Source organism: Eretmochelys imbricata, chromosome 1 (genome assembly GCF_965152235.1).
Source record: "Eretmochelys imbricata isolate rEreImb1 chromosome 1, rEreImb1.hap1, whole genome shotgun sequence".
NCBI classification, from domain to species: Eukaryota; Metazoa; Chordata; order Testudines; family Cheloniidae; genus Eretmochelys; species Eretmochelys imbricata.
In genome coordinates this window covers 354,025,481-354,049,453 of record NC_135572.1, presented here as the reverse complement: position 1 = coordinate 354,049,453, position 23,973 = coordinate 354,025,481, and the positions used below count along the sequence as shown (strand labels likewise).

General features: G+C 48.1%; 2 protein-coding genes across 3 annotated transcripts in view; both read right to left on the bottom strand.

Moving 5' to 3' along the window:
* Positions 1-2,531: 2,531 nt before the first annotated feature.
* LOC144259619 (calmodulin, striated muscle) lies at positions 2,532-2,981 on the bottom strand. The gene has a single exon (XM_077807913.1). The coding sequence runs from the start codon at positions 2,979-2,981 to the stop codon at positions 2,532-2,534; it is 450 nt and encodes a 149-aa protein (XP_077664039.1).
* An 18,015-nt stretch (positions 2,982-20,996) lies between these two features.
* The window catches only part of NET1 (neuroepithelial cell transforming 1), a 69,426-nt gene continuing 66,449 nt past the window's right edge, over positions 20,997-23,973 (bottom strand). For both annotated transcript variants that reach the window (XM_077837217.1, XM_077837225.1), the window contains 2 exons: positions 23,374-23,560; positions 20,997-23,016 (listed from right to left, as the gene is read on the bottom strand). In XM_077837217.1, coding sequence (XP_077693343.1) covers positions 22,616-23,016; positions 23,374-23,560 — 588 coding nt within the window. In that variant the 3' untranslated portion in view covers positions 20,997-22,615. The remainder of the gene's footprint in view (positions 23,017-23,373; positions 23,561-23,973) is intronic.

Sequence of the window (23,973 nt, the reverse complement as noted above, 5' to 3'; positions counted from 1 at the left end):
ACGGGTTTTGAACACCCTCAGTGTTTGGGGTGGGGGGAAATCAGACCATGGGGTATTGTTCAGTAGATGCATTGCTGTCTAGCTAGAAAGTGTGGAGAAGGTGAGCGCAAGAACTCCTGGGATCTGAATCACTGCTGCCTTGCCCCATGTGTACTCATTTGCATCAGCAAATCCTGCTTTGGTAGCATTTTACACCCACACTGAACTGGTAGAAATAAACAAGGCTCAGGCAAATCTGGGCTCCTGGCTTCCAGCCCTATGCACATTCCCTCAGGCCAAAGGGCCTACCCCAAGCAGCCTGGAACCTTGGGCTGTTGGTAACCAAGCTCGAGCCTTGACGTTTGCAGCTTGAGCCCATCCTTAGTGCCACGCCATCGACGCTTTTTCTGGGTTCTAGCTGGGCGTGGAGAAAAGGAAGCACTGAAAGTTCTCTGGAAGCAAATAATCATTCCTTTATTTGAAAACAAAGCTACCACTTGGACTAGCAGAGGGGGAGCTTGCATGAGAAGCTGATCCTTTTGAAAACGATCGGCTACAGAAAATGGACGCAGAGGCACAACAGAAGGAAACATTTTTCTGGGGCAAGCCCGGCGGTATACAGAAAAAAGGTGAACACAGTGGATTCTAACAGCACATCTATGATGCTTGGCAGGTAATTAGGATTCCAGCAGCATTCCTGGTGTTCCCAGGGGGTGAAATTCCTGCACGGAGACCAATGTGCCACTTACATCCCATTTTGCCTTATAGACCCCGCTCTGCAAACATTTACACCCCGGCTTAACTTTAACCACACGACTAGTCCCATTGACTTGCAAAGTCCTATTGTGAATAAAGCCCATGCATAATTGTTTGCAGGATCAAGGCCTGTGAGTTTAAGTGGGACCTGACTTATAAGCCTTGTTGTGGTGTCCTGCACATGGAATGTCACCCTATATCATGAGATCCAAAGCCCAGGGAGTCCCACTGTGACTTTCTCTCCTTGGAAAAGCAAAGGGGCCCCAGTTTGAATCGCCAGCCTTGCACCTGAATAAGACACCCGCTTTGCAGTATTACAGCTTTACGCTTCCCAGTGTTTTGATAACCATTTGAATGGACAATGTCTGAAGGGAACCCCAATGTCGCCCAAATGGTAGTCACAGTGCAGATGTAGCTATCTACTGTGTGCATCCTTAACAGCCAGATTTCCTGTTTCCTAAAAGGCAAATAACCCCTGAGAGAAAATGAGCATCTAACTTATTCGCCTATCCTCTCCCCTTCCCTTAAGGTTTGTACCATCAGGAATAAGACAGAGGCAGTGCAAGCAGCACAAAGATTTCTTTAGGATGTGTTCCCAGGCTGGCCACAAATTCCTTGGAGAAAATTTCTATAGAAGCTCATGCAGTCAGTCCTCATTTTGCAAGTCAGGCCTCTGGCAAATCTTAGGGGAGGCCAGACGCTCGTCTTTGTTCATGTTCGCTGGTGTCTAGCGTTCAAATTCGAATGGAATCTGGCCTCTGCATTGTGACTCTTCTACCCAGCCCAGCAGAATCCACTTCTGTGCTGCACAAAGACAAACTCAGACAGACAGACACCAGCTAAGATCACAGTGAAACTCCCCTTAGGCAAGTGCCTGTGGGTGTGAACCCAACCCTCCCAACAGGTGTCCCAGAATTCCGGGGAGGTTGGGGGGTGGGAGGGCAGTGGGAAGAATTTCCAGATCAAGAACAAGATTTATAGAATCATAGAATATCAGGGTTGGAAGGGACCTCAGGAGGTCATCTAGTCCAACCTCCTGCTCAAAGCAGGACCAATCCCCAATTTTTGCCCCCGATCCCTAAATGGCCCCCTCAAGGATTGACCTCACAACCCTGGGTTTAGCAGACCAATGCTCAAACCACTGAGCTATCCCTCCCCCCATTTGTGGCTTGGTCCTTTTTTTTTTTTTTTTTTTTAAACTAATAATGAGCATACAGCCCCAGTCTCGCATCCATATCCATGCAAGTGAACCCTTGTGCCCGTATGGAACCCCAGTGACTTCAGCAGGGCCCCGCTTCAGAGCGAGGGTCTGCTTGCATGGACCCAATGGCAGAGGCAGGGTCTGGATCTGGCTTGAAAGTCTGTGCAAATTGCCAAGGACGTGATCTTGCAAAACCCCAGCCCTGTTGAGGAATCCCTACTCCTAGGGATAGTCACTGATGTCAACAGGAGTAAGGGCTGGAAGGATCAGGCCCCGTTTGTTGACTGTCCTTGGGACACGTAGGGTCCAACGCCACATGCTGCCTAGTCTAAAGGAAACCTAATTATTGCAAGAGGCATAAACCAGGTGTGTAATCAGAGACGCTAAATTTCAGATGAGCCACAGGGCTTAGCTAACAAACAGGGTAAGTCACAGCCAGCCTTTAGAATAAAATAATAGAATACAGGGGAAGAAACCAACAGAACAGCAGAGACACGCACAGGCCTTGGGCAAGAGGGGACGGACCATTGACCGGTAGGTTACAGTGAAAGGAAGCAAATGAATGAGTGAATGCGGTACCAGGAAAGTCAGTTCTTCACTTCTCCGTCATCATCCGTACAAACTCCTCGTAGTTGACTTGCCCATCGCTGTTGCTGTCGGCCTCCTTGATCATCTCGTCCACCTCCTCGTCCGTCAGCTTCTCGCCCAGGTTGGTCATGACATGCCGGAGCTCCGCCGCACTGATGTAGCCGTTCTTGTCCCTGTCGAACACCCGGAAGGCTTCCCGGATCTCCTCCTCGCTGTCCGTGTCCCTCATCTTCCTCGCCATCATGGACAGGAATTCGGGGAAGTCCACCGTGCCGCTGCCGTCGGCATCCAACTCACCAATCATGTCTTGCAGCTCGGCTTCGGTGGGGTTCTGCCCCAGCGACCGCATGACGGTCCCCAGCTCACTGGTGGTGATGGACCCATCCCCGTCCTTGTCAAAGAGGGAGAAGGCTTCTTTGAACTCTGCGATCTGCCCCTCCGTCAGCTGGTCGGCCATGCCGGTGCCTTCAAAGCGTCCGTGTCACACAGCCTTCCTGCTCACTGGAGCAATGCACACTCGGTTCGCCTTGCCTCAGCATGTACAGCCAGTGCGTGGGCACAGGCAGGGAATGGCCTCCTGACATGCGTTGTTCACGGTAAATCAGAACATCCACACCCTCTGCATCACCGGAGAGCCTGGAGCAGGCTTCCACGCCTGGGTGAAGTCAGGGGGAGGATCAAGCCCCGTATCCTCTTCGCAAACAATGCTGTAAGCAGGAGCCATGGCAGCCAGGTCAGCAGGGGACAAGGGGTTAATAGGAGGGGCGGAGGTATCCGCAGAGGGGGCGTATTGATATTAGCATGGAGACTATCAGAGAGGGACTAAATATCTTCAGTGATCTGTCTCTCTGTCTGGCCATCTGTCTCTCTAGGTGCAGAGTACCCGAGGACTCTGCTTCATCGCAGGAAAAGAGAATTTAGAGAAGTTTGGCCAGGTGCCATCGGAAGATTCATAGCCGAGATACCATGATCTAGACAGAAGAGCCACAACTGGTGAAATCAAGGAGGGTACAGTAGCTCCCTCCCCCCTCCCCCGTTGATTTTCCTCCTCTTCCTTCAGGCTTAGGGCTCAGATTTCTGTTGGTCCGCACTAGCCTCTGGCTTGCTCTGTAATGTGACGCCAGCCTGTAATTCATGCTGTTAATTAAAACCGGGGATACACGCAAGTTGTCTACCCAGAGCACAGTTGTGGTCTCAGAGCCTGATTGCTCCCAGCTGCAGCTGCTGTGGTAGGACTGGGAGTTAAGAGACCAGGGTTATTTTCCCAGCTCTGCTGTGGACTGACTCAGAGAGCTGGGGCAAGTCACGTTGCTGCTCTGTGACTCAGTTTCCCTGCCTCTAAAAGGGGATAATGATGCTCTATGGAGGTGAAGTGTTATCCACGTAATATTATTAGTATGCTACATAGCTCTTGCAGCTCTCCATGCCAACCTGTGCGTCCCACAAGGTGCAGACCCTCAAAGGTATTTAGACACTTCAGTCCCATTGAAATCAGTGGTGCCTAAATCCCTTTGAAGATCTAAGCACAGAGGGGCCATAGCTGAACCAAAGGAAGGATCAATTTCTCTCCTCCTCTGCCACAGACACTGGGCACTGCAGGTTGGGAGAGGGCAAGCGGAGGGAATCATGGGACGTCAGCTGGCGGAGGGGACTGTCTTCCATGGGTGGCAAATGCAAGGAGGAAAGTTCAGGTGACTTGAGCCCTGGAGCAGGCCAGGCTTTACAGTGTCTCTTCCCCGCCTCAGCCCCGTGGTCACGGCTCTTGCTCTTTGGACTGTAGGCAGCCAGATTCTGATCACGTGCCATCTGCCAATGGCGTGGTGCCAATCTAAGAGCTCCAAGCACGCGGGGGCCCTGGTCAGCGACTGTGGCTCCAAGGTGCTACCACAATGCAAATCAATAATAATACTAAGGGAAAGTCCTGGATGCTAGAGCTGGTAGATTTCAGAGCTCCCAGGCAATAACCCCACAGTAATTTCCCCATGCCAGCATGTAGCTGTTGAATAGGAGCTGGCTGGAAGGGATATCTTCTTGGGGCCTTTCTGACATAAGTTTTAAAATGTTTAAAAAGGATCCCGGCCCTTCACTGGCGTGACGGAGCTTGTTTCACTGAAATCCAGTTTGCAGGAGAGAAGCTGTTAGCCCTTTAGAGCTCAGGTGCAAACCCTGGACTGCTGCCAAGGGGGATTCACACATGGGGCTGGCATTTGACAATCCTGGCTCCCCGGGCTTGGTTTCAAACATTCACGCAGTGCGATGATGGCCAGCTGTGAAATCTCTGCCCTGGTTTCTCTTCTGCCAAAGGGTCAGCTTTTCGTTTGGCCGAGGGCCCCTTTCCCCTGCCAGAGCTGCAAAGGGGTGTGAAGGTGAATGAGAATTAGGCCCTCTGATTTCAGACAAATACAACCGAACCGAGTGGAGACTTGCTGGAAGGGAAATAAACTCCAGGGGTGTAATACTAATGATCTCACAATCATTCAGTTACAGTTCCTGCTAATAAATAATAATCATTATAATAATAATAATGGACAGCCTAATCTAAAGTCCAATAGAGGCAGGGAAACTGAGGCACAGAGCGGCGACTTGAGTTGAGTTGAGTCTGGTCTAAAGGCCCAGTACGAGTCTTTTCACTGCTTCTCTAGTCCTCACTGCATCCTTGCAGGGATCGCCTAATGGCGATTCATGGCTCAGCAAATCCAGGCCACAGGCATGCACCTGGAATTGTCTTGCCTTGGCCAAGTTTGACTTCAACGGGGCTCTGGGCCAGCACAGAACTCCTTGCAGCACTGAGCCCACCGGGTTCAGATTCTGTGGTAATCGGTGTGGTTAAAAATACCTGAACAGCTACATCGTTGTACCCTGCTCCAAGGAGCTTACACATGCCAGTCCCCAGTGCGAGCTGTCTGGCATTGTTCAGCGGTAATACATTTACAGAAAAGTGCCCAGGACTGCAAGCCATTTTCCAAATCATGGGCCTGCTGTGGCTCTTGGCTCTTACTGGTTCCAAACCCAGTGTAACGCCATCGAGTTGGGCGGTGTCACGCCGGATTCACTCCAGGGCAAATGAGATCAGAGAATCATGCCAAGCCTCTGCGCCACAAGGGAACTGCTGAATCCAGCATGAAATGAAACAAAAAGTTGGTCTTGTGCGCTGAAAGAGACAGATGAGAGGAGCTGATTCCAGTGATATTCTGTTTGTAACTGACTCACCATTTCAAAAAACAGGGGGACGCCAAGAAATGAAACCACTGCATTTGGGAGCTGCCTGGAAGAGATCTTTCCCAACGGGGTTCAGTGTTAATAACAATTTTGAATCTTTGTTTCTTCTTACTGATACATTTTTGTGAACGGTGGTGTTATGTAAGAGAAATGGGAGCTGCCCCTTTAAGAATAAGGTGGATGATCTGCTGCCAGAGGTGACTCTGACAGTGAGTGATCTGCTGCCAGAGGTGACTGGCCTACACCTGGGCACCTAGACAGTCTCTGGCTGCAAAAGCCGCCTAATGAAAGTGTTAGGGTTAGGGATGCTGGAGACGGAGGTTCAATTTCCTGCTCTGTCGCAGCTCTTCTATATGCCCTTGGTCAAGTCACTTAGCCTCTCCGTGCCTCAGTTTCCAATCTGTAAAATGGGGGTAATAGGACCTCTCTGCCTCACAGGAGGGTTGTGAGGTTAAATGCATTCCAGAATATGCAGTGTTCAGATACTGCAGTAATGGGGGACAGGTATGTACCTGCTCTAGGCTTTGGTTATGTGCTTCAATCCCTTTTTGTTCCGGCGGCACCAGGGTAGCAGAGAAGCTTGCTTAGCTCAATCTTTTCCCCACGGAACAAGCCCAGCCCCATCATTTCCAGCTATCTCAAATGGCTGCTGAGCTTGAAAACAACCCCACGATCCAGTCAAAGGAGCTGCAACGCCCAAGGCTTTTACGGGTGCTCACAGCATCTTAATATTTTCAGTGCTTGCACCCTGGGTTCCCTTCAGCAGCTAGCTTGCTGCTGTGCAGGGCCCCGAACAGAGATCATTGTTCCACCCATTGTGGTGCACAATGCTATGGCTGCTAAATGCGGGCTCTGGCGTCCCAGCCTTGTTTCCGAGATCACGCTTTATTTGACAGCTGTAGGTGGAGGCTGCAAGGATAGAGCAGACTCGTAAAAAAAATCCCCAAACAAAACGCCCTGTGATTTTCCAGGCAGATTGAAAGGATTTCCTGAGCTGGGCTAGACAGTTTCCCTTGCTTTGTGTAGGGAAACAGATAGTTTGTTTCCCCCTGGATTTTCCTAGATCTCTTTTAAAGCACAACTCTTTTGATCTTTGAAAACAGCTCCGTGTTTATGCCACAAAGGCCAGCACACAAGCAATTCGGGTGCCCGAGTTGCGTGTGGAATTGCACATGCAGTCAGAGCAACTGCACGTGCAAATCAGGCAGGCAAACCTGGGGAAAATTCACCCTTTTTGCAGAAGGCTTGCAGAAGACAAGGACCCAGGAAGACTGAGTCTCTTCAGGTCCCTTACGGGCCGCAGGCCAGTAGAGAATTGCAGAGCTCAAGCACATTCTGCCCAGATCCTGACACGCCCTTTCTGCTGTGGGGAGCAGTTGGTGTAGGAACCGGTGACACCAGCTTTACACCCTTGCCTAGAGAATCCTCTTTGTGCACCCTGAGCCAGAAGGAACAGGGAGGAATGACTCTGACTTGTGATGTCTAAGCCAATGTCGCATAGACATTCCAGCACATCTGTGCTCTTTTCTACAGTTGTTTTCGTTTGTTAAATGCAAGCCTGAATAATGCATCTTCCCCGCCCTTTTCTGCCTTCTGGGTGCTTGATTTCCCAGCTGTCACGCTGCACGTACTATACTGTATAACAGTTTGCAGCGTGCTGCATGCTATTCAACTTCACAGCGGGAGAGCGAGAGCGAGAGCTCACTTTCATAATTCAGTCTGACCTTGTCTACCCCAGGCTATGATAAATCAGCTCATGACAACCCGCTGGGCCTGGCCAATTCAACAACACCAAAGCCCGGCACAGAGCCGATGTTCTGAAGGCAAGTTCTCTTCATTTTACACTTCTCCAGCAGGCAGGACCACCCACCGAGGCACAGCAACGTTTACCTTACTCCTGGAAGGCCGCCAAGGTATACAATTTCAAACAAAGCTGCAGAGAACTGGGACTAGGAACAGCTCCGGGCCCTATCAGAACCCGGTGTTCTTTCCACGCTCTCAGCCAGCGCTGGATGCCGCTCTCTTTATATGGGTACAGCTCCCACGGACCTGCTCCGATGTAACTGAGAACTGAATCTGGATTGTCGTCTCTAATGTACCATACAGCTCCCACCTAGAACGGCAGGAAGAACTCAACGGCAGCCTGACCTATCTGCATGGGGATTTATCACAAAGGCATCATGGTCATTTTTTTGGTCCAGTGAGGATTACCCATGTTTTTAATGTTGTGCTTTAATATTTGTCTGTGTTTGTCAGAAAACTGGGTATAAAATCAAAGAACGGTGAGGCCACCCGCTCAGTGATCCATCCATCCATCCACCCGCCTGTCTGTCTGTCTATATTCTGTAAAGCCCTTCACTGTAGTACCTGAAGTATCTCCCAGATAAATTAGATCTACGTAGCCAGGAAACTAGTAGAACAAGGGGCCAAATTCTCTGTCAGTTTACACTGGCAGAGACTTTGACCCAAGGGATTTTTGGGGAACCCTGCAATAACGTAAGCAGGCATTCCGTGGGACGCCCCCTTTCCCCCATATCCATGCAGAAGGCATGAGAAGGCAGAAGGTGCCCTCTGATGGGAAAGGGGATGACCCTGCCAGGAGATTTCACTGATTTGCCCAAGTGAGGGCTGAAAGAGCAAAGGGGAGTGAGCAAGTCAAACACTGTAGAGGGGCCTCATGTCCGGGGCATGTCCTGTCCCTCCACCCCTCCGTGGGCAGAGAAGGCCATGGACGCAGTGGATCTGGTGCTGGCTTTCTGCAAAGGTAGATGGGAGATCCTACCCAGGATATTCACACACACAATACAGCTCCACAGGACTGGTGCAGAAGGGGAGTTTGAGATGGGGCAGTCCAGGGCCAGCGGACCCACCAAGAAATCTCTTGTAAAAAGGATGCCATGTGTCCCCACAACACCACTGCTTCTCTTTCCCTCAGGGCCCCCAGGACTAGTTCGCCCTCTCCCATATCTCTGTCCTCGCCTTCAAACCCTTTTATCTTCACCCAGTCTACAGCCATAGCTCTCTGCCTAACTGCGAGGCCCCCATAAGTCTCTCCACAAGAGCGCCTCTCCACCATCTTGTTTCCTTCCTCTCCACCATCCTCTCCACCATCTTGTTTCTTTCCTCTCCATCATCTTGTCTCTTCAGCATCCGGCTGCCCGCCAAAAACGGGCCATTGGGGGTTACCTGAGGAGCGTTTCTGAGCTTGTGCGACTGCCCCTTCCTCCCCCAGCTCCCGCCCTTTGCGTGTGCGCCAGATGCCCCAGAAGCCGGGGAGAGGCTCAGCAGACAGGAAGCTGGGAGTCGCGGGCAGGAAAGGAGCAAAGTGCTCAGCACACGGGGCATTGTGTGGTGGCTCGAGCCGTGCCTCAGAAGGCACCGGACAGCGCCCCATGCGCCATCTCCTCACGGGACAGTGAGCAGCATCCGGCAATGGGGGCGGGGAGAGAGTGACTAGAGGGGAAGCAGGACAAAGCTAATTCCTCCTCCCTGAGGACACCTAAAGCTGGGTGCAGAAGAGCTAGGCCTCATTGTCCTTTTCATTGGGAGGAGCCCCTGAGCCCGACTAGCCCCTCCACCCTTCGTTGTCAGCACCGCGTTCCTCAGGTCTGGAGTGTGGAAAGGGTCCCAGGGGCAAAACCCCAGGGGGAAGCCCAACGTTCTCCAGAGCATCCAGCCAGGAGCCCTGGGACCCTGTGGTAGTGAATGGCCGCCACGTTAAACCCCACTTCCACTGCCAGCTCCCTGGGAACTGGGGGAAGATGGGGTCTGTGGGCATGGGACTTACAGGTGCCCCGGCTTCCACAATGGAGTCACAGCCCTGCAGTGAGGGCAGCATGTGACTGGAAGCCGGTGTCTCCGGGCTGGGGAGGGCAATAGGGAAGCTGGGAAACTCTGGGCAAATCAGGCAGCAACCAAATCCAACCACCCAAGAAAGTGATTTCCGATCCCAGCTCTGCCTCTTACAGCCCATCTGCACGGGCTAAACGGCCATGCCCGGGGGTCAGACTGGAACACAGTGGAGCCCCGAGGGTGTTTTAACGCACTTCAGTCTTTCCTGTGCAGAGGGGCCAGACCATGGGAGACATAGGCACCGACTCCGTGGGTGGTCCAGGATTCCAGCATCCATGGGAAAAAAATAGCCAGCCACAGTGGTTCTGTGGCCCGAGGGCTGGCTGACGATCAGCTGTTTGGGTGGCCCCGGGGTTGGCCGCCAATCAGCTGTTCAGTGGCCCCGGGCCTGGCCGCGGATCAGTGAGTGGCTGGCTGGAGACACTCGGGGGAAGATGCACAAAGAGGAGCAAGCAGCAGAAGGGCGAGGGAGCCTTGGGGAGGGGCGAAGGTGGGGGTAGGAGGAGGTGGGGTGAAGGCAGGGCTTTGGCGGAAGGGGCGGAGTGGGGGTAGGCCTCAGGGCGGAATGGGGGTGGAGCACCCACCAGGAAAAACAAAAGTCAGCACCTGTGATGGGGGAACCATGTTACTGAATCATGGTGTAGTCTTGTAGGGAGAAGAATGGGCTTGTGCATAAAGCAAGAGGCAGGACGCCTGGGTTCTATTCCTGAGCCTGTTGCAGGCTTTCTGTGTGAACTCTGGCAAATCACTAAGGCCCAATGGGCCTTAGGTGCCTAAATCCCTTTGAGGATTCGGACCTCACTGTCCTCTAAGTTTTTGGGTGTCCACCTTGAGTCAATGAAAGGGGCCTGATTTCCAGAGTAGCCACAACTCCAGTTGAAATCCATGGGAAATGGGGGTAGGCAGCACCTGTTTCGGCATCTCCGGTTAAGCACCCCAAAACCAATGTACCCCAAACGCATGGACACTTGAACATCTGGGCCTTTGACCCTCCCCGTGTTTCATTTTCACTGGGGATAATGAATGATACTGCCCCTCACAGAGTGCTGTTTGCAAAGCACGCTGAGAACTCATCTGGAAAGAATGACAAGCGTGCAAAGTACTATTATTGTTATCAATTGGACAGGCCATTTTTCTGGATTTATTGCCAGCCTGGTGGAACCTGTTTGCCAAGGAACAAAGCAACATTCACTCCTGGAGATAATATTTAGGTAGGGGCCAGCTTTGACAGCTGCTGGATGCTTATATCTGATCTTATGCAATGACTTGCCGTATAATTGTGAGTGGAATGACTTGATTTTCTTTCCTGCTCCGTATTAACTGAGATTTAACCAATGTTATTACGAAAGAGCACCTGGCAGTCGGCCAAGATCGCAGGGAGGGCTGGATTGAAGTAGCCTGAAACAGGCAACTGCCATCAGATAACAATGGGTTCTCTAAAGCCAGAAGGATTAAACAGAATGGGATGATGATGCCAGCTTCTTGGGCATGCGATGGACGTTGGAACTTGTAAAAAAAAAGGCAGAGTTGGGGTGGTGTTGCCTGAAACCCCAATCTGTAGAGTTACCTGCTAAATGAAGATGTGGACATTGAGTTCTTGGGGAGTTTGGACATGCAGAGCCTGATCCAAAGCCCAGGAGAGTCAAGGGAGGTGTTTCCATTGACTTCCATGGACTCCGGCTCAGCTCAAAAGACATTTACTTTTCTCCATGCCCCATGAGCTGTAATGCTCTTCTAGTTTCCATTACCCTAAATCGTTCCAACTGTACAGTGTGATCTCAGCACTGACTGATGTAACTTGAAGGGAGAACATCCACGTAAACTAATCTGATAGCTACACCTATCTGCAAATGAATACATGGTGCCTTACTGTGAAAGACAGCCTTTAACTTGGGTGTGCCGTTTTGTGCCCAGAATTAATTGCACCCATATTTATATGCTGGTAATTAGTGATGTCATCTGATTGCCTGCACATATCAGGTGGCTGGGTGGCAGCATCCTATCATTTGTGTCTGCAATTAATCGTGAGCACAAGAATGCAGTAATATGGGGATAGATAGATGTGGAGGAGGATCGCGAGGTAGATGTACCCAGTCACAAGAATTAAAATGCCAGATGATGACCTGTTCTGTTCATTCCCTCTGTGACACCTGGCACTGGCTACTGTCAGAAGACAGGATTTTGGGCGAGATGGACCTTTGGTCTGACCCAGTTTGGCCGTTCTGATGTTCTTATTGCCTGGTGCACCAGAACAATCCACACTGCAGAAAAAGCCCAAGCAAAACAGGCTCAAAATAAGCGACTTGCTTCAGTCCCTATGACAGAGACAATTCCGTTACAAAGCCATGGAGCTCTGGTAGCTTTCATGTTAAGATGCCTGGGTTTGTTTCTACTTGGCCTTACTTTGCTTTAGCAAATCAAGACGATTTTGTAGTGAGCTTATCAATGCCCCTGGTAAAAGCTCTAAACACAGCAACTGATCAACCATCCCCACGAAGCATGACGAGAGACGGATTCATTCCCCCTAGAGCCCTGGCAGGAAGGAGACAGATATGGGCCTACTTCTGTGCTGTTAGCTTGCAAATGGAGCAGGCTGCTTTTTCCTTTTCTGGCCCTTGACCAGTAACAATATTCAGTTTCAGAGATGAAAGTGCAAGAGATCTGCGGATGTCAGGAGAGAGCCCGATCTCAAGGCTCTTTGACCCAGAATCCCAAAGGGATGGTAAGAATCACAGCTTTTAAAAGCCTATGAATCGGTCTAATCAACCCCTCTGCCAGGGTAGCACCACATCTCCTCTCCATCGCTTTGTCTCGTCTAGTTTTAACGGTCTCATATGGTAGGGGATCCTGCCACTTCCCCCTGGAGAACATGCTGCAGCCCGACCTAACAAGGGTCTCCTAGTTTCTAAATCCTTCAAACATGGAAGACTAAGTGACCCCGAATAACTGGAGGTGGTGTTTAGTCATCATTTGTCCATATCAATGTCCTTGAATTTTTCCTCAGAAATCAGTCCAACACATTAACCCATTTGTGAGGGATCTTCTCTGAATTAGTCCCACTTTCTTTCAACTCCTCCTCTTCTCTGTCACACTGTATGAGGGTGGATACTCAGGGCTCTGTCCGTTGCAGTTTTTGCTTTACACCGTGTCTCTGGACAATCTGGCGTCACCTATCATCTCTGTATGGGGGACTCAGACATTTCTCTTTCTCTGTCTACCACCAAACCACTTCCCTCCATCCCATCCTGTCTCTCTGACATCTCTTGGGTGGCTTCAGCTTAGGGTGTTTCTTAGGTTTCAGAGTAGCAGCCGTGTTAGCCTGTATTCGCAAAAAGAAAAGGAGGACTTGTGGCACCTTAGAGACTAACCAATTTATTTGAGCATAAGCTTTCGTGAGCTACAGCATCCGATGAAGTGAGCTGTAGCTCATGAAAGCTTATGCTCAAATAAATCGGTTAGTCTCTAAGGTGCCAGGTATTTCTTAGGTATTTCTCAAAGTAAAAACAGGACAGCTCAGGACTTGCCCCAGCTGAGTCGTCCTCCTTCACCCCCCCCGCCACCTCGGCTGACCCACCGAGCCCCATGCCGCCGGGAGGGCGGAGGTCAGCTCTGAAGGAAGTGCCTGCTACCAACAGCAAATTTCTCCACTGCTGCTGGCAGACAGCGCTGCCTTCACCTGACCTGTGGGCAGCAGCTGCAGCTCTCTGCTTTGCCTTGAAGCCGGGACACTGCAGCAGGTTTTGGCAAAAACCTGTGGGCAGCAGCTGCAGCTCTCTGCTTTGCCTTGAAGCCGGGACACATATCCGGTTTTGGCAAAAAGGTAGGGACTGCCAGGACACAGTTGATAAAAGGGACTATCCCAGCCAAAATGGGACATATGGTCACCCTACTTCAGCTGAAATTGTGACAACTGTGGTGTAATTTTAACACCATTTTCAATACAAGCTATCACTTTTAGTGATTTCCTGATCCTGCTTGCAGCTAGGGGACTCTGTAGGGAAGCATGTGATCTGGGCTTCTGCACTGTACTCAGACTCAGTCTGCAAAGAGCCAGCTTCTAGCGAGGTGGGGGTAAATTGTGCTTCTCTGTTTTAGGGAGCAGCCTGCTTTGTCTCTCTCTCTCTCTCTTTTGAGGTTCTTGTGTGTCATTGTTCTGAATTCTAAGAAATAAAGTAGTGTGATGTTGCAACCAAGCAGCAAGAGGCCTTTTATGTTTTCATTAACTTCACTGCGTGTAGGCCATGAACATAGGAACAATGTGTTCAGTGCTCATGGGCTGAAAACCAAGAACTCCTGAGTTCTCATCCCAGCTCTGGGCCTCAACTTCCCCATGTGTAAAATGGGGATAAAGACACCTCTTCCCAGGGCTGTCATAAGGATTCAGTAGTTAAGGTTTTGTCAAGTGCCGCGTCTTAATACACTAGTAAAATGGCTGGGACCAGGGAACACCAGAGGACAAAGTTCACATGAGGCCCAGTGAAGAAGGTGGTGTCAATAAAGATAATGAATGATGTTGCACAATTATATGCAAAGAGAGCAGAGCCCGACTTAGGAACTAGGTTAGGAAATGGAACGTACAGTTTAGAGCCCATAGAAAAATGTAAAAATGTGAGGATCTGGGGGAGGTGCGGGACAGCAAAGGGGAAAAAAAAACCCAAGTCGTTAATAGATGGAAACTTCCTGCAGCTCTCAGTCAAGTGAGCAGCTGCAGTAAAATCGGGCTAACAAGCTCCTGAGCTCTCTCAGCAGAGGGCTATAGAAGGACAAAAAGATGTTAGCCACTCCACAAAGAGTTGGTTGGACTCCATTTAAAACATCACATACACGTCTCTGCCCGTTTATTAGAGGATGTTTTTCTGCTGGAGCAGAGAGCGTGATACAGGGAAACATAATGGGGATAATTTGGGATCTTAAGGGCAGCTTTGATGGGGAAATGGTTCAGGGAGTTGAGCTCACTCTCATCAGAGAGCAAAGAATTTCCACACAGGGTGAGCAAATCTGCGTCGCCCAAGGGGAAACTGAGTAAAGAGTAGGTCAGGCTGGGGAAGGATCCAAGGCAGACAGGGCAGCAGCCCAAAATTCGGGCAGAGGCACAACATTTCATTCTTTATTTACATGATTGCACCGTGACTGGCACTTTCATACTAAGGGAGTGCGGCAGGCAGACAGACAGACCAAGCGCAATCACTTCGGATTTTATCCAGAACAATTTCTTGCAAAACTGATAAACTTCTTGCCCTGGGGAAGCTGATCTCTGGGTTTCTAAGGTGTTGCTATTGTTTCAGAATCCATAACGACGCTACCTCGGTTTACACCAGTTGAGTATCTGGCTGATAGATGTTAAAGCTAGAAGGAACCATTTATGATTACTTTGACCTATGATTTAGTTGGTGTTGGTCCTGCTTTGAGCAGGGGGTTGGACTAGATGACCTCCTGAGGTCCCTTCCAACCCTGATAGTCTATGATTCTATGACCTCCTGCATAACCCAGGCCATAGAACTCCACCATGTGCATCCAACGGGAGAGTAAGTGAACATTAGACTACAGAGCTCAATAGGTTGACTATAGACCATGTCCTTTAGAACCACATCAGATCTAGGTAGCACACGTGGATGAGAGATAGATAGATATTCCAACGTGACGAATTAGGTCATTAAAGCAAATGCAGATGTGTTTAGAAGACATCTGGCCTTATGTTGGAAGAGCGCCAGACAGGGGAGGGAAAAGAAGAAGGGGTGACCGATTCTGTGAATAAGAACGGTAAGGAAGCTGAGATGTGAGATACGTTTGCCAGTGAAAACTCTACTGAGCCCAGTAGCCATTGTGTGTTCTGAGATTCCCTAGGTCCTGTAACAGGGTACAGAAAAATTCAGTCCCAGCTGAGCATTAGTGATACATCATTGCACGGATTTACACACGTCATGTGTTCAGAACTCTCCCCGCCTCTGACTGTCCTGGATTTCACGCTGAGGATCATAGGCTGAGCATTGTTGTTATCTTAGAAAAAACATGCCTCTTTGAAACTCAGAGCGCAAAATCTGTCCCAGTACACAAATACCAGAGAGAGACAAAGAGCCTTGCAACCAGACGTGTGTTTGACACTTTCCTTATTAAGCTGGTGGCTTAATAAATAGAGGCACAAACTTCATCTGAGTTTAATGTCCAAGCTGAGTTTTTTAACAAGGCCAAGTTTGGTCAAGTTAAGATTTGGGGATGGAAGGATTGCAGGAAAAACTAGCCGGGTCTGCTACTCTTACTGTCTGCAGGCTGCTCCGTGCTAGTAGAAATTAGCGTTCAGTTTGTTTGGGGTTTTTTGCATAAGCCTCTTTGCTAGAGGGTTCTGAAGGATGACCCCGTCCAGTGCAACGTTCATGCCAGTCTCCCAGGTTGTATTGTGTCTAGCCTGAGCAGAAGAGATCATCAGCTGAACATGTGCACCTGGTTCAGCCGCCCCAGGGGCTTTTGATTAACTTCCTGTTCAAGTTTCGTGCTAGCCAAAGGGCAGCGGGTCCTGTGGTTAAGGCAGCGGCCTGCCATTTAGCAGAACTAGGTTCAGTGTCTGCTCTACCTCAGGCTTCCTCTGTGAGCTTGGGAGAGTCACTCGGTCTCAAGTGTCACCTACGGCAATGCTCACTCCGCCCACCCCGTGTCCCTAGATAAACCGTAAATTTGTCATGTGTTTGCCTAGTGCCTGGAGGCACTTCTCTGGCTCTCCTCACCATAACACCCAAGCACCTCCCAGTCTTTAATAGAGTCATCCTCACAATACCCCTGTGAGGCAGAGCTATTAGCCCCAGTTTCCAGATGGGAAACTGAGGCACAGAGTCACTAAGTGACCAGCCCAAGGTCACACTGAAAGTCAGTGGCAGAGAAGGGACTAGCACCTAGGCCTTCCAGTTCAGTCCCCCACCCACTGGCCCATCCTGCCTCGCCTGATGGGCTCTAACGGTGGGTGGTGCAACTGTAATACAAATAATCGTAGTAGCAGAGACTGGCTGCGCAGTTGTAGAGGCTTTATATGCACTTCAAGTGAGAATGGAGAGTGTCCTGGTTTCATGTCTTTCCCACTGCAAGCTCTGCTGTTTCACTTCCTCTGTCCCATAGCACAGGACGGGGAGCCAGGACACTGGGGTTCCTAAGGGCTTGGAGATCCGTGGATGAAAAGCTCTAAGTGTTAATATTAATCTTCTCATCAAGGGGTGAATATTACAGGGATTAAAAATACAGGGAGAGCACAGGTTAAAATGAGACAGCTTCTGGCACACTGCATTCTCTTCCCTCAATGGCCTGGTTTCTTATCTGAATCAGTTACTTTGCTGAAGAACCGGTGCCGGTGGAAGCAGCAGCCATCAGCAACGGCTGTTGCAAGGAATCTAATTAATGCCCCACACAACTTTCTGTGGGTTTTACCAACAGAAACAACTCATCAGCCGGCTTCACTGGCTCATCGTCCACTTCCTCATCCAATCCATTAATACAGCTATTAAATAGCAACCTGCTCGCAGCCTGCCTTTGCTTGGCGTAGCAGCTAGGCGCGAGGGCCCCCCGATTATTACTCTACTCCACGGCAGAACCTTGCTCAGGCATATTGATTTTCCTTGGTTGTTTGCAGTGGTGGTGTTGCCGTGTCGGACCCAGGATGTTAGAGCCTCAAGGTGGGTGATGTAATGGCTTTTATTGGACCAGCGTCTGTTGGGAAAGAAACACACAGGCGAATTCCAGAGCTCTTCTTCAGGACCTGTGTGGAGTTCGAAAGCTTGTCTCTCTGGTCCACTAAAAGCTATTACCTCACTCACCTTCCCTTTCAGAAGCTCAGCTGGCTTGACCCGATCACGTCCTACTTACCCCAGGTTATGGTGGTGGCTGCAGCTACACGTGATCCTATATCCTTTATTCCCACCAGCAGAGAGGAAGGGTGGCTCTGTGGTTAAAGCACATGAATGGAAGTCAGGAGCCCAGCACTTCATTCCCACCTCTACCACAGATGTCCCGTGTGACCCAAATCACACAGGGCCTGGTTTTCAGACGCACGGAGCGTTCGGAACCCCAAATGAAGTCAACAGCAGCTGCGGGGCGGGAGAGGTCATGGGAGACGAGATCACGAACTTGCAGCAGCAGGGTCAGTAGAAAGCAAGGTTAGTGCTTGCCCAGGGAAACACCTGCCAGCACCAGTCTCACCTCAGGGTAAGGAGGAGGCCTAACTCCAGCTAGGCCAGAGCAATCCCATTTCACTGATGTAGACAGGACAGCGAGAGTAGCTCCAGCAGACCCGGTTGGATGATGCCCCACGACGCTGCTAAGTCCTTTCTGGTCTCCTGGACAAGGAGCTGGGGCAGCTCATCTAGTCACCAGCTGTGTGGCTAGTTCATCTTCCTCATGCATGGCCAGAAACTTCCAGCCTTAATTACTGACTGAGAAGCAACAACTAAGAACGAAAGTAAAGTTCCCACCCTGGGAGCACAATGTGTGTGTACGTCTCTCTCCTTTAACATGTCAGAGCAGCCCCAAGAAGAAAAGGGCTGTCACACCTGCAAGAGCGGCCGAGTTTTTAAAATCTTGTAAAGAGGAGACACACATTGTAATTTCGAGCTATACACACAGTGATGGTGCTCGGTGCTTCTCTAGCTTCTTCACCCCCCAAGTCTCTGAGTATTATTGGTAAATTCACTTTAAAGGCAAATTATATTCGCTCTTCCCAACTAATTTGCTGTGTGTGACTAACTCAAGACAGCAGACATCTCTTACTTGTTCTGACAGTCACTATCCAGGATTTTCCTGCTCTTCGGAGAGTAGCTGCATGCCATGCCAGCTGAGCTCTTTATGCTCAGCGATTTAAAATGTTCACTTTTCCACAGTGTGGGTTTTTTTGGTTTGCTAACAAGTTGATCTTTCTTCCAGGACATGAACTGCCTGAAGAACAAGATCATCCATTCAAAACCCCACTGGGAAAGACTCCCACATTAGTCACCACCAGTTGTTACTTACACTTGTTTCCAGGAGTTTGCATTTTGCACCCCTACACCAAGTAAAGTGTCTCACTCCTCACATCTCCTCTAACAGCTGGGTAGCTCAGAGGTCAGGTCGCTGCTAGGGCATCACTTTGCCGAAATATTACTGGACTGTCTGATAAAGCTCTTTGCCGCATGTCCTGACACTGTTCTGGGGAAAGAGGCACTGGGCCCTAAGTCCCTCTCCCAACCATGCATATATGTATCCCATTCTTACCCTTCCTTAGAGACTTGCAGATAGTTATCGTTTGTGTCTAACAAAGCATTGAAAAATAAAAGAGATTCCTTTCGAGGTGGTTGCTTTTCAAAATGGGACAGTGAGTTCTTCAGACTGTAAGAGAGCAAAATGAGCATCTCTCTTAGTAGTAGTGCCTATGGACCCAAACCATTGTTTTTGAGTAGACCCATCCGGTTCATAAGACCCCTCTCCTGTTTATGAGAACTCACACCCTGGCTGGCTCTACACTAAACTTTTTTCCCCAACATGTCTGACAGTTGCTACCTCCCAGGCAGCATGGCCTGGGACAGTAGATGGTTTGCCCATGTCCTCCAACATCTACTCCAACGCTGCTCAGAGCAGATCTAGGTAACACAAGAGCTGAAATACAAACGGCCGAGCTGGAGTAGAACTTCCCCTGTTGATAGCACCAGTAGGTCTGCAGCAGTGATCGCAACGATGGGAAATTTTAAGAAAAAAAAAAAAAATCGAATGTGGCTAGGCCTCCGTGTTTAAAAGCCTGGAGTGAACTTTATAGGAAGTGAAGGTAATTCTGTAACCAGGTAAAGGCAGGGACTATGTTTGTGTTCGCTACAGGGTCCAGGACAATGTCAGTACTCAAATATTAACCCAATCCTAACTACCCAATGCAATATCTGTTGAACGGGTTATATAGAGCCAGTTGTCTTATTCATTGGATGGTCACTGACTTTTCTGAATGGATTGACTATGCCCTGCTCCGTCTGAATTTCATTTTCCAGAGACCACATCGATAGAGCAACTCAATAGATGCTTTTAGATGATCAGTCCCAAAGCTCTGAGAGATTCAGGAATGCCTCACCACCTCTCCCTTTGGCTTTCATTAGAAGATTGTGTCTATTTCTTGGTTGGTTGTTTCAATGAGTTATTTATAAATCTTTACCAAGGAAGGATTCTCCCCCCCGGCCCCTCCGAATTTTTACTGAGTGAGTTTGAAAGCAGTATCAGGATCATTTTTACACCTCAGTGGAATGTCTGTAGAGTTCTCTCTGATATGTCTGGGTCCAATCTGGTTTCAGGGGGATAACTGGAAGCTACCTCCTCTCTCTGATTTCTGGGGGATAACTGGAAGCTACCCTCTCTCTCTGATACTTGGAGAATGCAGAGAAGGGAACTTAAGTGAACTTGGTCCATGGTCACACAGTATTGTTTGTTCTCTTTGTTGCTCCCATTAACAAAAAGTATGTCAGTAGAGATGGTTTGCAAATGCTCCCATGTCTGATTGGCAAAGCAAGTACAGTATATCTTTACAGACTGTTCTAAACAAGGCATTCACCTGGTCTAAACAGAGCCAAGTTTAAAAATGACTATGCCGGGTCCACCCCATCCAGGCAAAACATAATTATATCCGTTAGATTAAAATATTTTGTAACCGTCTAGGCTATCCGTTCAACCCCAGAATGCACAGAGCCTTTCGATCTCAGGGAAAAGCCAGGGTGAAAAGAGAATAGAGGGTCTATTGGGGGGCACTGACACCATCATCATCACTGGTTTAAATAGATACTTTTGCATCTGTACTTCCAGGAGTTGAGAAAATTAAAACACACTGCTTGAACGGGAGCAATTTGGGTTGTATACCCCTTTATAGAATGCGTTCCGCAAGAGTCATGCATGGAAGCTTGCTGCTGTCAGAGTTCCATTTTGGAACCTCAAACGTAAAGCAGTAAAAACTAGGCTCGTGTCTAGCCAAGTGTTAGGGTTATTGGTGCAAAGCTACTGGGCAATTCGTAGCCTTCCCAGCATTAGACTTCATGAAGTCCTTCGCAAGCTGGAGAGAGGACTTCTATCACAACCAGCAATGGCTCCCAGGAACTGCAGAGCCCACTTCTCAGGTGAGGTGTATTTGACAATGACATTGGTGTTTGCCGATTTACAGCAATGTGCCCTGTCCCTTCTTCTGGCTCCTCATTCTGTAAAACCCCTTGTCATGTGACTAGCTCTTCAGTACACAAGTAGTCCCATTGCTTTGGGTGGGTCCACTTTGAGAGAGGGTTTGTTGAATCAGTAACATACCCTGAAACAAAGAATACTGCTTCCTGAGAGGCATGATATTTGTGATGAGGCGGATTTACTCAGGGATATTTCCACTTCCCCCCTTGCATCAACATACACAATACAAGTGAGATGCTGTCAGGAATTTAATTGTACTTGGCACTTTAAACTGTACAGTACATTTACAGAGAACCACTCATTTTGTTGTGTCTATTTACATTCTTTTCCAATTTTTATCACTGCCAGCCCAACAGCTTGCACATAATAACTCTTTACATCCGAGTTACAGACTCTTGAAGGCTGATTTATGTAATGCTTTAGGAGCCTTATTATCGGCTTTCATTACTGTCTCAATGAAAGGAAAAAACCTTATCGTTTGAATTGCAGCAGTTACCACTTCGTATAATTGTTCCTATGCCATTTTGCAGCATAAGGCTTACTGAATTACTTTCATTCATCCCTATGATTATTAAGGCCACCAAAAATGTGTCAACTTTGTTATCATTACAAGTATAAATACTTGATCACTTTCCATTTCTTCTCTTCATAACATCACATCCTTTCTCTTCTCCATTCTTCTATGACATACAATATACCCTCATGTTTGCCTCCAGAACTGTCTTTCATATTCCGATGAACTTCAGATGTTTCATTTTGCCACATAAAGCAAACAACTTTCTCCTCTGCGCAATTTGCCACTGTCAATGCTTCTCTCCACACAAACCTTCTGCGACACTCTTAAAGCCTTCAGCTCTTATTAACACAGTTGTCTTTCAGTAGTCTAGAGCACACACAAGCCATTTAACTTGCTTATCATAACCAACTCAAAATGCTACACTGAGTGAGTTGTTTTCTCTTATTCCTAGCCGCTCAAAACAGTATGGCTTGGTTTCATTTTGCAAAGTTTTGAATTGACTTTAAAAAACAGAAAGAAAAAAAAAAAATATATATATATATATATATATACACACACACACACAGAGACATTTTTGAACAAGAAAGATCAAGTACTTAAAGAAAATGCCAAGTTCAAAGTCTCAAAATACAATACATTGAAATAATTAAAAATACAAAACAAAAAGTTCTAAAAAAACCTATTTTAAAATATAAAAAATTAAATACCCGGCAGGTTATGTAAATGAAAATGAGGAATGTACAGTGAGCAAACAAAGATGAAGAGTTCCAGTAGGTAAAATGGAAAACTCATTGAACCTGGGGTCTGTTTTTTAAAACACTGTATTGCATGAAATAAAATAATCCAACACTGCAAAACATGCATCTCATAAGGGCAAGAATACAAAATTGCTCAGCTTTAGTTCTAATTTTAAAGTTCTTTTGCAACATTGATCCAAAAGTTGTGAATGGTGCATAGCCTGAAACTTGCTGGATTTCCCTCAAGGGAGCACATTGACATTATCGCCAATACAGATTACTTGATGTTTTCCCGTTTCAAATACGGTACCATAACACTGCTTTGGAAAACTGAAGTCTACTCTTCAAGTCTGCCATTAAATAACAGTCAAAAGCACGAGAACTTTTGAATCATTGTTTATTTCACACTAAAAATCTGATTCAAGGTTGCCATATCTTCTTCAAAAAACAGACTCCAGCTCAACAGTGTTAACTGCATACCAGTAGCTGCCATTAAACAAAATACATTTATGTTCAGCAGAGTAATCCCATCATGCTCACGTTACAAGAAGAAAAATGTACACATTATTTATAAATAAACAGTCCTTCCACTAGGAATTCCCTGGGCTCCTTTTACACTAATGTTTCTTTCCGTTTGCTGCTTAATGGCTTTTCTCTTGTTCTTTTGTGCCCAGATTGTGTTCTGTGTGTTTTCACGCTCTTGGCTTCCTCCGTGTCCATAATGGATCCACACTCGGATGTGTTTTCGTCTAGCTCCATCTGAACTATACCAGACATAGTGGACTGCCTCCTCTGGACTTTGACGTTGGAGGCAGATGGGTTGTTCTCTTCAGACTCTTCACTGAGCTCGGGCAATTCTTTCAGGTCTGTTGGAGCAGCAGCCCGCTGGAAAGGTGCGATGGCCGTTCTAATACAATTAAACCATTGCTGCTTGTGGAAGATATCATTGGCCTGCAGTGTGTGGGATTGACCGGAGGAGGGGTCTTGGAACCGAACTCTGAAGATATTTTTAGCTGAAGATAATCACCAGAAAAGGAAAATCAGTTCTGCAAATTAGTACTTAAGGATTCTATTGAGACTACTGTCCTAAACATCTGTACAGCTGTGATTATGGAGGAATTTCTCAAAACATGTGCATTGAACAGAGAATGCAAAGCATCTAGTCTGCACATTTGATTTCCACCATTTCAGACACAATTCACTTATGACGGTGCAAAGGCAGGTCACACACATTTCCTGCCCGCGCTCTGAGCAGGACTTAAAGTGCACGCAACAATTCCTAGACCTCCCCACATGTTAACTAATTCCTTTACACCGAGTGGCTTGACAAGTGTGCATTACTAATGAGGACTAATTGGCTTGTTTTGTACCTTTATCTGAATTGCTAAAAGCCCCTCTGAAGGACCCTCCCATTTTCACATCGCCATCCTGCAGGTCCTCCAGCACCAGCTCCTGAACTGGGATCGGTTGTCTGTACACCTGGTAAGAGTGACGCTCATTACGAGTGACTGGCCGAGTTAAAACCAGGATGTCTTGGAAGAGGAAAACATACAGCTTCTAAAAAAGGAAAAAAACCCAGAGTAGCCTTGTGGAAATGTTTGCGTTTATAGTCAGATTAAAACATACTGTTCTCAAAATAGTCACATCACTCTAGGTTGATGCTACACTATCATCAATCCTACCTACATGAACCTCGTTAAATGTCCTGTTATAGTACCTCTGTAGTAATATATGACCCCTGACAATGATGATGTTTTCATAAGACTGTGGGTCTGAATCTGCTCTCTGCGTATGTCCACTGTTCTTTGTAAAGCTCTATAGGGTGTTGTTGTAAAGCTAGTGCGGTGCTATCAGATGCTGCTGTAATTAAGATGACTTGGAGAGAAGATAAACTGTTGTCACTTCATTTCCACTCAAGTAGCTCTGTGCAGACAGCATTTGTTTGGAAGAGCTAAAGGCCAGATTACATT

Bases quoted from the DNA above. Each gene is read 5' to 3' on its own strand.
- LOC144259619 (XM_077807913.1), bottom strand. From the start codon at position 2,981: ATGGCCGACCAGCTGACGGAGGGGCAGATCGCAGAGTTCAAAGAAGCC.